Raw genomic sequence first — 18367 nt, 5'->3', positions numbered from 1 at the left:
TATGTTGCATTTTGTAGTAATACACTGGGGTAAAATGTTTTTCTCTGGTATTTGTTTATTTAAAAAGATGATTCTTTAATTAGAAGCCCTTTTATTCTTTAACAAACTATCAGATACTCTGAACTGGGTTCCTTCAAGTGTTATGCATTTCAGAGCTGTTAAGAACCAGGCTACATCCATCAGGAGAGGCTGATATGAGGTAGAAACAGAGGTTTATTCCTTGCTATCACTATTTTATCCAACATAGGCTGGGCCTGGGGCTCAGGCCAGGGCAGAAGAGGACCCTCTGCCCCACGTAATCATTCAGGGACCCAGGCTGATGGGGGATCTCCCCCCATATGATACACACACGGTTCAGGGTGTCCCATGGTAGAGCTGGAGGTGCTTATGGCTTCAGCCCCCGAGTGAGACAGATCACTGCTTCTCACGGTTCACTAGCCAGAATCAATCACGTGGTGCCACATAACCTCCAGGCAGCTGGGAAAAGTTGAAGGGCACAAGGACAGTCATTGAGCAGCGCTGTTTCTGCCACAGAGGCAGCTCTGGAGCTCCAAAGGTAGAGCGGTCCCTGATGACGTGAAAGAAGCAAGGTGTACAACAGTGCATATAGTATGCTGTCACCTGTGTTAACAAGAAAGAGAGAGGAAGAGATAGAGAAAAGGGAACAGAAAACCTCTGAAAGAATGCTACTAGAGAAATTAATAATACCATGGTAATAATTGCTGCCTCTCTGGAAGCAAGATGGTTGGCAAGGGGCAGGGAGGAGGAAAAGGCATTTTTAATGGGTGCCCTCTTACGTTACATGCATGGGTCATCTATTTTAAAACTCTAACTAAAATCATTTTTAGGCTGTGATTTATACACTTCAAATTAATGGGTTGTTTGGGGATTTTTTCTTTCTGAATCAAGTCCAATCTATTCTAACATAAGAAACACCAGATCCTTGACTCACACTGCCTGAAATTAAACACCTGGAGTAACACTGACATAATCACATCCTTTAGTAAAGGCTTGCTGAGAGATCTTGCACTGGCTTCTCTCTATTCTAAATATAAACATCACTACTATGTAGGTGATGAGAAAAGTACTGAAGCCGATCAAATGTCTGCTTTTGGAAATAATTTTCCTGTTATTTCAATTTAGGTACCCTTTATTTTCTAAAGTAAACCTCCTTTTCTAAAATAAAAGTGTTATTTTTGGTACTGTTACGCTGAATTCTATACAAAATACAGCAAACAAAGTCTCCTGGGTTCCCCGAAAGAGAACAACACTGCTGTTTCAGAATGCATTAAAATATGGACTGCACTGAGATACAGTCTTCGCCAAAATCATGATCAACACCCTCAAATAACATTTAAATACTTCATGTGCCAGATGTGCCAGGGGACTGCCTCTGGGGCTGTGACAAGGTAACGCAACAGCCCATCTGCTCCACTCACTCAGTTGTCGTCAACAGGAGTAGAATCCTGCTGACATTCAGCTGATGAAGTAAGCCATAAATAATGCAATAAGTAAACAGTTAGGTCAAGTCTCCGAAAAGACTTCTATCATTCATTTCAATTTTAATATCAAAAACAGGCCTTAAAAAAAACAAAACAAATAGGCTTATACTACCCCATTCACAACACTCTAAATACCAGAGAATTTCCAAGAGAAATAGCACTCTATCGAGTTATGTGATATCCTTACGGGTTTTACTTCTAAATTTATGCTAAGCATATTACATAGCTACTTTTTACTACACCAAGTTGGTACTTAAATAGTCTGTGACTGTCTCTCAAGTTCTACAATATACTGTCCGCATTTATATTCTAGTGGAAAATCAACTACCACACATTTCTTTCAAACAGCAATATTACGCTTCCTAAACTGAATGTGTTTGGGTGTATCAGAGGCGCTTTCCTAAGCTGGCTTTCTGCCTACAACCTGTGCTTTTCTAAAAGGTAATGTGCACTATCATTTAACCTGCCTTGAGCTTCCAAATAGGTTTAGTCAACCAATATTAATGATTCCAAAAATGTATCTCAAATTTCTTTCTAAATCACTGAAGAAAAGCAAATAACCCAAGTTTGCAAAGCCTATCGTGGGTCTTGTAGCATCCGCTATTCAACCTACGTAATGAATTAGTAATTATGAAATTGCCAATATTGCAACATGTGAGGCCAAATACAATATATGTTTAGGACAAAAACAAAAAGGAAAGGAAACTTTAGATCCCACTGTGTTATGTTTAAACTGAAGACGGATAGCATTAATTTGTGGGTATACAAACAATTTCCAGGACTTTCAAGTCAGAGGCAGCCGTAATACCATATATCATTGATTCTAAGACACATTTCTTAATATTTTAACATCTCTGAAATCTTCAAATGAATCATATTGTAGTGTAAATACTGGTGTTTCTTTTTTAGTGGTATATAAAACAATGGTGCGACTTTCAATCAAAGTCATCTTAGAGTCACCGAAATACGACAATGTTAATATTAGCTAACATGTATTGAACACTGTGTACCAGGCACTGCATGTGGATTATTTTATTTAATACTCACAATACTCTGGTGTGGCTTCAATTATTTTCCCCATTTTTATAGCTGGGGAAACTAAGAGATGAGGTCACTTGTCTAAAGGCACAGGTTGGCCCCAGTCCAGCTCTTAACCACCCGGTCTCACTGACTCCACAGAGGGAAGGGCTTGAGGGTCTGAGAGAGCCAACAATTCCTCGGAACATGGGTTCGAAGCCCAACCAAGCATCTTCTAAGCACTTTTTTTTTTTTTTTTTAAGGAATATAGGAGTAAAAATACAGAGCTCCAGATATCAAGAACAGATATTAATTATTAATCAAAGCCTTTACTATAAGGAAGGGTTGGTAATCACCTTTCTGAGAAAAATTATACTCTTGCATAAAAACCAATTTTTTCTCTTTTTATACATCCTGAATTCAATTTATAATTAACATGTATTTTTCTTCCTTAAAAATATTCTATTATCTCTAGAGAAATGATATAAGAATGTATTCCTATGCTCTGTACCTAAATTTTATTTAAATCAGTATTGAAATAGTCCCAAATAAAACAATACTATACAACAAACCAGAAACATTCTACAATACAAATCGACAATGAAATTTGTTGGGGTAAGTTCACATATAAAGCTACCATTCCTAACACCTGGCAAAAATGTTTGACACTTCTACAAAAATACATCTTTTAATTCGCACTGCTACAAAGAGGGCATTCTTTTTTTTTCAGAAGTTCATTAAATGGTATTGTCTACTTATTTGTTGGTTGCCTTCCTAGCATTTCTTTTCCTGTTCCCTCAAATGTCCTAGTCCTATATGTTGGGTAGACTTAACACCATTACTGATTCCAAGATGGACCCTAATTCCCATCATCCTAGCCAGTGGTTGGCTTAGAGATGGACATGTGACCCAAATTAGGCCAATCAGACAAGAAGATTCAACTCCAGAACTTCTACTCTAGGCATGAGCTACTGGGGAAGTGTTCTCTTAACATCTCTGCTAGTTAAAGCCAGAAGCAAATAGCCATGGGAGCTGCTGGTAGCCACGTCCTACCTTTGGAACACAAGGGGAAGGGACAGCCAAGAATGGTCTAAGGTCACAGCACTGAGAAATGGGAAAACCAGGTCCTTGCCATGCCACTGGAACTACTTTTGCACTTTGCTGTTAATTTACTGAAGGAAATTCTTTCTATTGAGGCAATTTAAGCTAGGTTTTCTGCTACTTATATCTGAAAGCATTCTGTTTTTTAAAACTAATAAAAAATCAGTATCAGGAAGTGTGGTATTATAAATACAAGACAGAAGTAAAAATGTGAAATTGGCTGAAGAAAGGAGACAGAGTAAAATTCAATGAACACCCCATGAACCCAGCCTGAGCATTTAACTATCTTTGAGAAAAGAAACAATCAGGCTGTGGCCTGTGGCCTGTGGCCTGTTGTGCCCACCAAGACTACAAAGAGCACTAAGGCACTCAATAGGAAAGATGCAAGATACGGAAAGGTTCCGACTACTCACAGCATTTATTAAGGATCTTTGAGGAGACAAAACAAAAAGGGAGGAAAATATGCCTTTGCTAAAAGAGGACCTTTCTGCTTCAAATCGTAATCCAAGGGGACCGAGAGATTTGAAGAGAGAAAACAGGATAAAGAGAGGGAGGGACGTGGTAGCCTTGGCAAGAGATAAGACTGTGGGGTAGGGTGGGCAAAAGAATCCTGACCCCCAGGCATCCCCCAAACACCCTTGTGAGGTATTCTCAGCCTGAAAATGGGAAACATCATTCGAGATGTTACTGCAAAACATCCCATGGGCAAGGGACAAATTCATGATGTCCCTCCATCCAACCACTTATTTCCAACAGCCCTGAGGGAAAAGCAAAGGAGAAAACTAGGAAACCAAACGTTATGAAGATGGGCCAAATTCTAGACTTGGGAACATTTCAGGCTTTGGCTCAAACCCCTGGAATTGCCCAAAGTCCAGGAGCAGACTAGGTTTTGGGGTGTCATATGGTCACAGACCTCCCAAGCTGAGCTGACAGCAGGCTGTGATTGCCCAGTTCCCAGCCCCTATCTCACTCTGTGGCCAAAAAGAAGCAACCCACAAACACTGCCCCCAAGAGGGGTGTCCTCCAGTGTGCAACTCAGATGTGGCCATGGAACCCAGTCTACAAGAAGGTCATTAATTCTTTCAACCAGAGAGTGTTCGTGAACACCGCTGTGTACCAAGCAACGTTCAGTGGGAACACAGACGTAAACAAGACGTCTGTAAGCAAGGCCACGGGCTTCATGGAACTTACATACTAGGAGCAGAGAGAAAATCCGGTCGACTGGACAGCTAGCTGTTATACCAACACCCAACAAAAATATCATGAAGTGATGATTGCTGGTTAGGAAGTAAGGCTGCTGTGACAGTGAGGGAGCTACTTCAATGGGGTGGTCAGGAAAGGTCTCCCTGAGGAGGTGACACTTGGACTGGGAATTGAATGACAAGAAGGACCAGCCATGGAAAAAAAAAAAAAAAATCAAGGGAAGAGCGTTCGAGCATTTCATTAAAAAAGACAACAACGAAGACGCAGAAGAAGAGGAAGAAAAGAGAAGAATAAAGGAATAAATCATGCAAAATCCCTAAAGCAGGAACAAGCTTGCCACGTGTTATGGCTGGGTGTCTGCAGCCTAGAGAACAAAGGGAGAAAATGACACAGACGAGGCCAGAGAGGCAGCCAGGGCAGGATCACACAGGGAGTTTGATTTTATTCTGAGTAGGAAGCCACTGGAGGACTTTAAAGAAGGGAATGACATGATCTAATTTCTGCTTTGAAAAGAGTTCGAGATGGCGAACAGAGTAGTGATTGCCAGGGGTCCCAGGGATGGGGAAGGGGTGGATGTGCCTTTAAAGGGAGAGCACCAAGGACAACACAGCACAGTTCTGCATCTCGATTGTGGTGGTGGTGGTTATACGAATCTGCACATACAATTGGTGAAATCTGACCTGTGGATTGTACCAATGTTGACCGTCAGTTTGTTTTGATATCATACCATAGGTACGCATGATGTTCAAAATGGGGGAGGCATAGTAAAGGGTACACAGACCTCCCTGTACATTTCTTTGCAACTTCCTGTGAATCTACAGTTACTTCAATTAAAAGTTAAAAATATTTTGCAAATTTGAAAGTTGCTAAGAGAGGAGATCTTAAAAGTTCTCATCAAAAAAATTTTTTTGTAACTGTGTAAGGTGATGGGTGTTAACTAGACTTACCGTGGTGATCATTTCACAGTGTCTACAAATATCAAATCATTATATTGTATGCCTGAAATCGATACAGTGTTATATGGCAATTATACCTCAATTTAGGTAAGTAAATAAATAAGAAAGCTAAAAGCATGACCAAATCACATTTAAACAAATCCTAAGATAATATTCATAATATTTGACTCACAAAATGCAAGTCACTTATTTGGGGCTTTAGGGAGAACAAATGCGTTTATGATAATAAAAGATTAAATAGATAGAACTCACGTGGCAATTGTGTGAAGAGTGTGCATCTATTTCTTTTTGGACCAAAAATATTGAATTTAGGTTTGTAATATATAAGTCTATACGATTCTCTGTTAATATTATTTTAATACAGTACTAGTTATTTGCAAAGAAAACAAGTCTGAACCTACACAGGAGATCTCAGGAAGGAAACCTGGTATGTAGACAAAACATTACCTACGTAATAAATTAGAAATTATTCATAGAAACAAGTTTTTAAGGTTTCTGACTAAAAAATTTTTTACCTTTTTCACATTACATCCAAATACAGACCTAGATTTTTTAATATAAACATATATTTGCTAGTGGCTGAGGGTGGCCCTAGCAATATGAAATTTAACAACTCACAGATGATTCTGACACACACTAGGGTAGGTCATTCATTCTCAACAGGATAATATTGCCTAGAAGGGTGTGAAAATTGTTTCTTGGGAGAGGAAAAAACCTTAGCTTATGATGCTTACACCAAAGCTCTACCTTACCTAAAAAAAAAAAAAAGAAAGAAGAAAGAAAAAAAAGTTAAAAAGAAAAGATGTCTTAGGCTTCCATTTAAGATATGGATTGGAGAAAAGTGAAAGCAGAAGCAGAATCACAATGTGATATTATGCTGCACTCACCAAAAGGGTTAAAAGAAAAAAGAAAACACCAAGATTGGCCACAATATGGAGCAACTGGAACTCTCACACACTGCCCATGGGAATGTAAATTGGTACAACCACTTTGGAAAACCGTGTGGCAGTTTTGTTAAAGTTGAACATATGCCTACTCCATATGACCCAGCAAATCCGTTCTTAAGTATACATCTAACAGAAATGCATATATATTCTTGCCAGAAGACACACACTCAGATGTTTATAGCAGCACTATTCATAACAGCCAAAACTAGAAATTACCCAATTGCCCGTCAACTGGTACAGGGATCAATTATACTTAGTTTGACATAATGTAATACTCTACCGCAAAAAGGATGAATAAGGTACAACCACACAATAATATGGGTGAATTTCACAAATGTAATGTTGAAGAGGTCAGTCACAAAAGAATGCCTACTGTATGGTGCCATTAACATGAAGTTCAAAAGCAGGCTGTTACAACACGACAGTGATTATCTTTGGGGGTGGGGGGTAGAAACTGGGAAGGTAGCTTGTGGGTATTCCAGATACTGGGAATATTCTATTTCTTGATCTAGATCAGAGTTTCTCCAGCACTACTGACATTTTGGACTGGATAATTCTTTGCTGTGGGGGTCTGTTTGGTGCATTGTAGGATGTTTGGCAGCATTCCTGGCCTTTATCCACTATGTGCTAGTAACACCCACAAAGTAGTAATGACCAAAAATGTCTCTAGACATTGCCAAAAGTCCCTTGGTGGACCAAATTACTCCGCAGTTGAGAACCGCTGAGCTAAGATATAGTTACACAAGTGTGTTCAGCTTATAAAATATCAACAAACCGTACACTGCCTTTTTCTGTATGTATATGATATTTCAATATACAGAAGCAGGGAGACCATTTGGAAGACTATTGCAAGCATCCAACGAGAGGTGACGATGCCTCGGACTAGGGCGGTAAAAGTGAAGATGGAGAGAAGTAGAAAGATGCAGGAGATGGTACATGAGGCAGAGCTGACAACTTCTAGAGGATGAGAGAGAAGAAAACCAAGGAGGACACCGAAGTTTTTGGTCTGAACAGCCGAATGGTTGAAGACATCACAACGATGGGCCAGACTAGGGTCAGAGCACCTGGGGAATGACTGCGGGGGGTGATCAAATTGTGAGTTATCCAGAGGCAGCCAACGTGCTTTTCTTGTACAGGAGAAGGTAACGTGTGCTCTGGACCACAGAGACTATATGTTTCCCATTCTTCACTCTTTCAAATTGTAGTCTTCAATCGGGTTTCCTGATCCCGCTCCACCGTTGTACACAATTCAACTTGTCACTGGCCATCCCTCAATCATCAGACCAAGAGACGCTCCATGTAACCCTGACAGAGACAACTGGACGTCCTCACCAAGACTCCTGGAGCTGAAGCCGGAGGCAGTGAACATAGAAGCAGGAGTGAAGGAGCCACACTGGCCGGGAGCAAGGGCAATGTCAGCCAGTCTCTTTCCGTCTCCACTTGAGGATTTCCCCAAGCAAGGACTTTGTCATGAATTAGTTAACATCGTTGAAATAGAGAAATAACTAATACTGCAGCTGGATGGTTTTGGTTACAAGTAACACTGGAATAAAAAAGGGCAAGCAGCAGCTGTCCAAGCAAGAGCTGATGATGGTGGCAGCTGGAACTAGGATGAGGGCAATGGACATGAAGGGGAGACACATTCCAGAGGAGACACATTCCAGATAAACTGTGGTGACAGAAATGAGAGGACCTGAGGATAAATTAGATATGAAGAATGACAATGAGGGTCGTTTTTTGGTTTGGGCAACTGGGTAGATTTAATGAAGTGGGGATGACCGTTAGAGAGAAAGGTTTCTGGGGAGAGAGGATCAAGAAGACTGTTTTGGACACGTTAAGCTTAGTCTACTAGGCATGTTTGGGGGAGAAGAAGAATGTCATGTTTCCAACCTCAAATAATTGTGGAGAAAAAAATGCTACCTTACCGCACCCCCCAAAAAAACTTGTCTAATTTTGTGAGTGTGGATTATCCTCAGGAAAGACTAACAAGAGTTAAATCAACATCCCATAAGTACATGCAGGCCTTCTGCACATGAGTATTGATTATTGTAAAGCATACGAATTTATTATACTTGGATTAAGCGTGCTTCTGAGAATTTTTGTATCGGCCCGTGAAATGATTATCCAGTTAGGACAAGAGAAACTATCCTTTCTCTCCTGTAAAATGTGTTTTTAAAGACTAAAACAAATTGCATGCTATTTTTTTAACCTAGAAACAAAAACACATTTAAAAAGCAACAAACCAAAAAAAAAAAACAAAAACTTTTTGAGGCTGGCTTGTATCTTGTCTCAGGTGAGGAAATGTTTATGAGAACTCTCTGGAAACTATGAAACACCGTACAATATAAGGCATTACTACTACTCATACGTACGAACACCCATCAAGCAATCATCAGACCTATGATTTGTAGGTAATATATGTAGAAATACAATACAGTAAAACTAAGATTTTGATCCCAAAGATCTAAGAGAATAAAAAGGCAACAAATTACATGTGGCTGTAACTTTGTCTACTTCTACAGAGTCAGATATCAATATTTCTTTTTTAGGCACCACTAAAATTAACAAACAGGCCTTTTTAAAAGTTCAAAATAAACCTATTGATTATAAATACTTGGGAAATATACCAAATTATTATTGCTGGCTTATGCAAGTTAACATTTTTATCCCACTTTAGGGAGGAGGTTATTTTACAAAAACAGGTCGGAGATAACCCCAAGTGACATTCCAAATAAATGATATAAACCAGCACTATTATTCAGAATCAAGACCCCAGTCTTTCAAGAGGCTCTCTATAAAAAGTAAGTCTAAGTAGGATTAGATTCCTGAATCTGGAAAGGATCATTCAGGCTGGAATAAGTTTTTAATATGCTAGAACAAGGGCATTTGTTTTGGGGGAGTATTCTCAGTATCAGAATGAACATATTCTCTGGGAAAATGTCTGTTCAGACCTGCAATGTATGCAATGTATCTTACTCTCTAGTGAGGAAATACATATAAACATGGATATATACCCTTAGATGCTATTTTAGCCCTTTAAAATACAGTTGGCACAATTTGCATTTTCAGAACACCTATATTTGAAAACAATTACAATCAGCAATTAATCTACTAGTTGCTCTAAGAAACTCTTTTCTTCTTAAGAGTTGTAGATTCTTTTTTTGTTTGTTTTTAACATTTTTAATTGTTGAAAAGCAATACATGCTCAAGGGGTGGGGGGGAGAAAGGGGGCAGGAGGGGAGATGAAATAGTAAAAGGAATACAATAAAACCAAGTCTCTCTCTCTCATCTGGACCCTCAACCCCAGTTTTCCTCCCCAGAGGAAATCACAATCAATATTTCGACAGAATCCTTCCAGTAATATCTATGCAGATAGATCTATAAATTTCCCTTTTATCTTTATTTTGTTTTATTACTCAAATAGTATGTACAATTTCCACTCTTCTGAATCATGCTTTTCCCCCACTCAATAACATACCTTGGAGAATATTCCATATCAGAATACAAAGCACTATCTTATTCTTTTAAACAGCTACGCCTCCCTGGGGATATACCATAATTGATTTAACTAGTTCTCTATTAACGCATATTTGTTTTCAGTCTTTTACAATTTCAAACAGTGCTACAATGACTTTGCACATAAGCCTTTACATAAATGTGTGACTATATCTGTAAGAAAAATTCCTAAGGGCAGAATTGTCAGATCAAAAGATGTATACATTTATTATCTGATACCAGACTGCCCTTCTTACTATATTGTGCCAATTTATATTCTCAACCAACAGTGTAAAAGTTTCTGCTTTTCCACACCTTTGTCATCATGACATATTTTCAAACTCTAGTCTCTGCCAATCTGCTAGATGACAAACTGTTTCACCCTTAGTTTTTTGTTTCTTGTTTGTTTGGGGTTTTTTTGGCTGTGTTGGGTCTTCGCTGCTGCACGCGGGCTTTTCTCTAGTTGCGGTGCAGGGGCTTCTCATCGCGGTAGCTTCTCTTGTTGTGGAGCACGGGCTCTAGGTGCACGGGCTTAGTTGCTCCGCAGCATGTGGGATCTTCCCGGACCAGGGCTCGAACCTGTGTCCCCTTCACTGGCAGGCGGATTCTTAACCACTGCGCCACCAGGGAAGTCCCTCACCCTTAGTTTTAACTGGTATTTTGTTTGGAGTGAATAGGGCTGAGTGTCTTTTCACATGCTTGAAATCCATTTTCATTCTTTTCTGTGAATTGTCCACATCCTTTGCCAAATAGGTTATTGGCCTTTTTCTAATTGATTGTGAAAGCTCTTTACATATTAAACAAGCTTGACTTTCATAATATATAGATTACAAATTGTTTTTCCTAGTTTGTCTTTGGCTATCGATTTTTATCCATTTTATTTTTCCATGGAGAAAATTTCTATCCAGCTACTAAAGTTTTTTTATGGTTTATAACTGTTTTTCAGCTGCTGCTTTTGGATTTTAAAAGATATAAAATCATACTGCCTGCAAATAATAGGAATTTTGCTTTCTGATGTCTATCTCTAGTTCATAACAATTGTAACAGTGTATATCCCTGTGTTGCTCCTGATTTTAATGGGAATGCTTCCAAGGTTTCACAATTAAAAATGATGCTGGCTTTGGCTCGTGACACTACTTCTCTAAGGAACTTTCTGAATGCATAGAGAATTTAACAGTTCATTCTTGAGTATTATTTTTCCATGTTTATCAATAGATTCCATTGATTTTCTTCAGTGTCAAATACATCACTAGCTTTAGCACTTACATGATTATTTAGGAGTAAGAAATAACAGGAATCTATGACTTTGGATTTACACTGTCTACTCTAGAAATAATTCAAAACTACTCATCAAAATATTTAATCCGTATCAAGTCCTCGCCTGATATAAAAAGGCAGGTACCTCCCATTACAGATAGGAAGACTGAGTCACAAATAGGTTATAACTCCACCCACCCCCTTTCTTCACTGTGGCGCTTTTGGGAGTTAGAAATAAAATCAGACCTTCTGAGTCCCAATCCGGTGGTTAAGCCACAAGAAAGCACCAAGGCCTTTAGAGAATTGAGCAGATGCCCAATGTACAAAGAAGAAAGCAGGCTGCCTTCTACAACCCCCTCACCCTCGCTACAGCTTCACAACATTCTCTTCCAGACTCCCTGTAAGCAACCTCCAAGTTGGACTCAGGAGCCTAAAACATCTGAAATGCATCACCCAGCAGCCAGCATAATAGGTCCGTTCTCCGTGATACATGCTGCTGCCGACATTCCTCAGCCAATTAGAATTCCTTTCAGCTGCAATGGAGGTGAACACAGCTGGAATTACAGAGTGGGGCCATCACCAGACGCACTGATTGTGCATTATTTAAGCCTTGTTTTAAGACAATAAGAGGATTTTTTTCCCTTTAATCTAGAAATATGGAAACAACATTTCACTTAGTTTAAGTATCTAAATGGACTCGATTTCATCTGTAGACACAACAGGAATTCTAACATTTTTAAAAAGAAGATATGTCTGATTCACAGGGTTATGAGCTTTTGGTATTTTTTCGAGAGAGCTCGACAGCTCTCAACTAGAATGGCCTTAGGGACTTTGGGCAGCTAGATGCGGCGGACAACTAGCCAATTTAAGTGAGGGGCTTTCTCTCAATAAAATTCACTTACAAAACAACAAGCAAACTAGTCATTTGAGTTGTTCGGTGACAAAAAAACAAAAAACAAACATAACAAACCCATGTATTTTTTACTAACTCTTTGTTTAAAAGCATTTAGCCACTGAAATGGTTTTGAAATAACAAAAAATTGATTTAAGTGAGAACCCTAAAAGTTAGGGTTTCTCACCCAGAAAATCAGAGCATGGCACAGACACCAAATTATTTCATCCATTTCAGAAGGTTTTTTGAACTTCCTTTTTGCTCTGAGTACTCAATAAAATGCACGATTCAGCTATTTTAACTTTTAACCAGTGCCCACAAACTTGTTACCAAGCAGCCAGGCTAGTGAACTGGATCAGTGAGCTGATGTTGAAATATTATGGGTCAGTCTTTCTTTTTTTTAATTCAGGAGGAAATACTTCTTCACAAGTGACTCAGGCCCCAGGACCCTCCCCGTCACCCAATGTTCCACATTAGAACCGGCCAATGTGACCAAACAGAAAAGGAAAGTCTGCAGAAGAGAAGAAAAAACCTGAAGTTCAGACACAACTTTCATGTTTGCAAAAATAGGAGTTTTTTGAACTGACAAAGAAATAGGATTGAAATAAAAAATGCTAGTTTGATAAATCACAACTACTATAAAAATACAGAGAGATAGAGCATACGAAATAGTTCATTTCTCAAGTCAGTTAGGTGGGTCAAGAAGATTCTTTTTTAATGGATTTGAGGGCGGGGGGGGGGCGGGGGGGGAGGTTTTTCTTAAGACAGCACAGATGTGACCAAATCACAAAATCAACATGAGAGGGACTTCCCTGGTGGTCCAGTGGTTAAGACTCTGTGCTCGATTCCGCGTGTGCTGCCACTAAGACCCCAAGCAGCCAAATAAATATTTTCCCCAAAAAATCAATACCAGAACGTGTACTTGGCAGAGGGTTATTGCTTTTAAAGTATAACTGCAGTATAAGTTTTGCAGTAGCATTTGATCTAGCCCATCCCACATCCTTAGATGATTCGGCTCAAAGAAGTACCTTGACTGCACCTTCATGAGCTTGAGGCAGACTCTAAGGAAAATGTTAGGCAAACTCAGGTGGAGGGTGAATGTTGGGTAAACAGTGATGACTTATTTCTTCTTATCACAGTTCCAGTTGTTAAAACAAGAGTTCTGCCCGGATTACATAAGTCAGGTACAAATTGACACAGGCAACATCTGCACAGATTTCTTCATCTTGCTATAACTCTAAAAATAGTTTCCATTTCCATAGGCTATCAGGAAGGTTTCCCCTTCTCTACTTGGAATTAGAATTTTTCTCCCTTCCCGATATACAGTCACACTCCAAAAAATATAAAAACACAAGGAGATCTGAGAGTATTTCAAGGCATAAAAGCACCAAAGAAAAAGTTTAGGCATTTGGTATTCCAACTAACTGGTTAACATTGGAATAAAATTTAATTTGTTTGAAGAGCACTGTGGAACCCTGAGCTCAAAATTCCATTCTTTTACCAAAGTGACCTAAATAACGTATCTGGGATTCATTTGTGTACCATGTAAGAACAAAGTTTTTGCAAATCCTGCTTGAATTTAAAATAAAAATGTTTCCAAAGTGTTTGATTTGCCAGGGGACTCTACAATGTCTGCAAGATAATGCTCTTCAACCAAGATCACTTGATTTTGTACATATTATGCTCCAAACCTACTGAAACCATTTAAAAATGATTTTCCTGTTAAAATACCACAAAGACATTCATTAAAATCATAGTCATTTCAATATAAAGACTCACACATTCTTCTACTAGTTTAGGCCAGCTTTCCAAAGCAGTGCAACATACGACCCAATAGTTTTCAAAAACAAAAAGGGTTCCAGAGGAAGGGGAAAAAAAGAAATCATAAATGTAACCAATACACAAAAGTAATGCTTGACATAAATCAAACAGGAGGGCTGTGTTTTAACACAAATTCTGAATATCAGGACTGAGACTTAACAAAAGCAAGCATAAGCAAACGGTAATTTGGAATAAATAGGCAGACAAATTGACATATCCTCGAGAAGGAAAGAACGTTATAATGGAGTTGAAATTTCATTTTATATATTAGGAAACTGAGAACCCAGAAAGGTTAATTTGTTCTATATCATGCAGTTAATGGCTGATCTTACCAGAATCAAGTCTCCTAATTCTAAACCCACCAACCACCTAATACAACTGTGGACACCAAAGTTCTAAATACTCTTTTATAATCCAATGTCTTCATACTTTCCATTGAACTGTGCCCTGTGTGGTATTCGCTGACTGGTTAGAACAGCCCTCGTTTTAAAAAATCATTTTTTCAAATATCACACAGGGAAATAAACTCTGAAACCTGTAACAAAAGTACACACCTCTTGAAAGATGGCTTCCCAAGATGCCAGAAGTGCAGAGATTTCAAACTCCCCCCGTCAAGCTCAAAGATGAAGCCAAAACCTGTTCTACCGCCAACAAAATATCTAGTTCTGACGTTTCCACGTAAATTAATGTTCATCAGATAACTGGCATCAAGTGTGTCTGCAATCAACGCTAAATTCTCAACCTCGCTGCAGGGAGGACCACACTCACAAAACCCCTCAGATCATGAATTACATCAGCTGGGGGAAAGGGAAAAGGCGTTCTGGAAAGAACACTCATCACCTGATCCTGCGATAGCAAACACCATCCAAAAACTCTTTAAAGCATTTCTGCATCTATGACATCTAAATTTCTGAGTCCAAAAATAATTTGGAAGGACAAAACCTCCACTCCAGGAGGAAAAGGCTCACATCCAGACCTGCCAACTAGGCTTGATTAATATATAAATACACCTGACACAAATGTTGTAATTAAAACCTAGCCCTTCTAAAGCATTAATCACATTTCTACCCCAACTCACAAAATCAGTTACTTCTGCTTTTAACAAGAAAACTGAAACCAATCTGATGTCAATTATAGATTACACTGTAAATGAGAACCAAATGAAAGTTGTCAGTAATTAAAGTTTTACAAGCATTACAAAGTCAAAAACGTGGCTTTTATGTACCATTAAAATAAGAATGTATATACTGTATCTACATAGGGAGTGAGAGTTTCCTACCAGCCCCGGAATAAAGAATTAGGTTTCTCCAGAAACAAAGATCCCTGGGCTATACTTGTTACTTACAAAACCAGGGTCTGGGTTTGGGTGCAAATCATTACCTGATCTGATTGTATTATCTGGTCATAACCTGATCTGACATCTTTATACAAAAAAAACTATCTCCCTTTCCTTGAAACAAAAAATGGATCATGCAACAACTAAGAACTCTCAGAGGAAATTTTCGTTTGAAAAAAAAAAATCACCCATTGCTGTTTTCAGGGATTTCACCAATAACTGAGGGCCATGCATTTGCCATAAACTGTCCAAAATGATCATTCTCTTTTTCAAAGAATCTGACCAGACTGACTTTGAAGTCATCATCAGACCAGTCACTGAACAGAAAAATCCAGGGGAAAATCCCCAACAGGGATTAGCCTGAACTTTTTATTTCCTTTCCAGAGCGGGAAATATTCACGTTTGGAAAGTCCCCCAGCAGAACCGTATTTGTAACACTACAATCTGGCCTCAGGTGTGAATTTAAACCGGAAGACGGGGCAGCAGACCCGCAGGAGTGGGGAGAGCGAGAAAGAGCAGATGAGGGTGCAGACTGGTCCAGGATCTCTGGAGCCCGCTAGCGAGGGGCAAGCCGACAGACACCGCTGGCAGCTACACACACCCGAACCACCACGTCGCAGGCCCAGAGCAGAGCTTCGCGCTCACCCTTGAAGGTTGCACTATGAGCCACCTAGGAGACACGGGCATTTCATTGAAGACTCAATGAGAGTGAATCAAGGAGTCTGCGTTAGTGCAGCTGCCAAAGCCTCCAGAGTGTGCGTGGGGTGCGGGCGGTGGGGGGGGAGGTTTTTCAAGGATGCTGGCGGGTGGGAGAGGGGTGACGGTAAAGGAAAGAACTGAAGAAGCACAGTCAAGAGTAGGTAGTGGCCTGGCCTGAGAGAAAAAGGAAGTGGACTAGACTGAAGAGGTCTGGACCAGAGGGGAAGTGAGAACAGGACCGGGAGAAGCTACGAGATAGGATTCAGGAATTCGAGGCTGAAGGAAAGGGTGGAGGCCGCCAGACAGAAGCAAGGGGGCGGGGCTGGGAGATAAGCGGGGGCGGGACTAGGTAGAAAATGAGGGGCGGAGTTTAGGGGAAAGTGAGGGGGCGGGGCTGAAGAGAAGAAAGGGGCGGGGCCCGGAGGGGAGAAGCAAGGGGGCAAGTGGGGGGTGGGGAAAGCAAGAGAACGGATGAGGGAGGGGGTGAGAAGTCAGTGGGTGGGTGGGTGGGGGGAGACCTGGAGGGAGAAGCTAGAGGCAAGGCCGGGAGGGGAGAAGCGAGGGGACAGGTGGGGGGAGAGATAGGGAAGAGCCAGAGAATGGGAAGGTGGCGAGAAGCGAGGGGCGGGACCGAGAGGGAAAAGAGAGGGGGCAGGTGAGGGGAGAGGGAAGAAATCCAGGGGGAGGAAGGGGTTGAGAAGCGGGGGGCGGGACCAGGAGAGGAGAAGCGAGGGGCTAGAGGGAGAAGGAAGGGAGCGAGGAGGATGGAGGGGAGGGAGACGGAGGGGGTCCAGGAGGGGAGAAGTGAGGGGGCGGGGCCAGGAGGGGGGAAGCGAGAGGCCTGGGTGGGGGGGGGACAGGGAGGGGAGCGAGAAGGATGGAGAGGGTGAAACGGAGGGGAACCAGGAGGGGAGAAGCGAGGGGGCAGGTGGGGGGGAAAGGAGGGAAGCGAGAGGGCGGATGGGGGTGAGAAGCGAGGGGGCGGGGCCGGGGAGAAGCGAGGGGGCGGGGCCGGGAGGGAGCAGCGAGGGGCACTCGCCGAGGGGGGCGACCAGGTCCTGGGACAACGGCCGGCGTGGGGGAGGGCCACTTCCCCAGGGCTCCCTGCGGGAAATTCCGGGGCTGCTGAGGGGCCGTGCGGGGTGCGAGTGGGCGCCGGGTGTCGGCGGGGGCCTCCCGCCGGCCGTACCTGTCAGACGGATCTTGATGCTGGAGCCGTTCCTGCGCGTCCCGGGGTTCGACATCTCCCGCCAACGATCGGGCAGCCGCGGATCCAGCGCTGCCGCCCCCCGGCCCGGCCCGGCCCGGCCCCGCCGCCGCCGCCTCAAGGTTACGGCTCCGGGCTGGGCGCCGGGGTCCGAGCCGGGACACAAACTCCGCGGCCCAGGCGTCTGGGCGGCTGGCGGATGGTCGAGCCGGGGGATCGGCGCTCGACCCGGCGCCCCCGACCCTCGCTCGCTCCCAGCCGAGCCCAGTCCGGAGCCGCCGCCGCCGCCGCCACCACCTCAGAGCCGGACGCCCGCCGCCCTCGCCGCTTCCGCCGCCGCCACCGCCTCCCGGAGCCGCGCGCGCTCCCGCCGTCGTGCCGGCCCGGCCCTGCGCGCGCCTGGGCCGTGCAGCCCCACGCCTGCCTGCGTGCGCGCGCCCGCGGGGATGGCTGGGCGGGGCGCGCCGCGCGGCTGCGTCGCCCGCTCAGCCCAGGGCGCGAGGGGTCCGGAGCCGGTGGCCGGGTTCCCTGCACCCGTCGGACCGGGAGGCGGGAGGAGGAGATCGGGGGCTGGGGCCGAGCGCTTCGGAGGCCCGCGGAACCCGGCGCGCTGTGCAGAGCCGCGGGGCCGGGAGCGAGCGCCGGGCACACACCTAGGCGGGCGGGACGGCTGGGCCAGCGCGTGGTCGCCTTCGGTCTTCGCCACATTCTCGAAGGGAACCGGTTTGCCGATGCGGACGTTGAGGTTCAGAGAACGGAATCGATTTTCCAGGTCTCTCACTCAAGGCTCCGAGCTCCTGAGAGCTGTTGAAGGGGGGCTTACAGGAAACCGTGGCCTGTTACTACACCAAGCACTTCGCACGAATAGGCGTGCAATCCCAGTTGATTTACTTTTAGTAAAGAGCGTCTAGACAACGCGATTTCAAGGGAGGGA

At 42.7% G+C, this 18367-nt stretch overlaps 1 protein-coding gene across 5 annotated transcripts in view; it reads right to left on the bottom strand.

The window, feature by feature from the left end:
• The window catches only part of SMURF1 (SMAD specific E3 ubiquitin protein ligase 1), a 102046-nt gene extending 84282 nt beyond the window's left edge, over positions 1-17764 (bottom strand). For 2 of the 5 annotated variants that reach the window (XM_082360894.1, XM_082360896.1), the window contains exon 1: positions 17416-17763. In XM_082360894.1, coding sequence (XP_082217020.1) covers positions 17416-17470 — 55 coding nt within the window. In that variant the 5' untranslated portion in view covers positions 17471-17763. Of the gene's footprint in view, positions 1-17415 lie in introns of all 5 variants that reach the window. The other 3 variants (XM_082360893.1, XM_082360897.1, XM_082360898.1) reach the window with 2 other exon arrangements.
• Positions 17765-18367: the final 603 nt, after the last annotated feature.

The sequence above is a fragment of the Balaenoptera borealis genome, assembly GCF_965194805.1.
Source record: "Balaenoptera borealis genome assembly, chromosome: 16".
NCBI lineage: Eukaryota > Metazoa > Chordata > Mammalia > Artiodactyla > Balaenopteridae > Balaenoptera > Balaenoptera borealis.
Note: the sequence above shows the minus strand (reverse complement) of the source record. Positions and strands in the feature narration are given on the sequence as shown.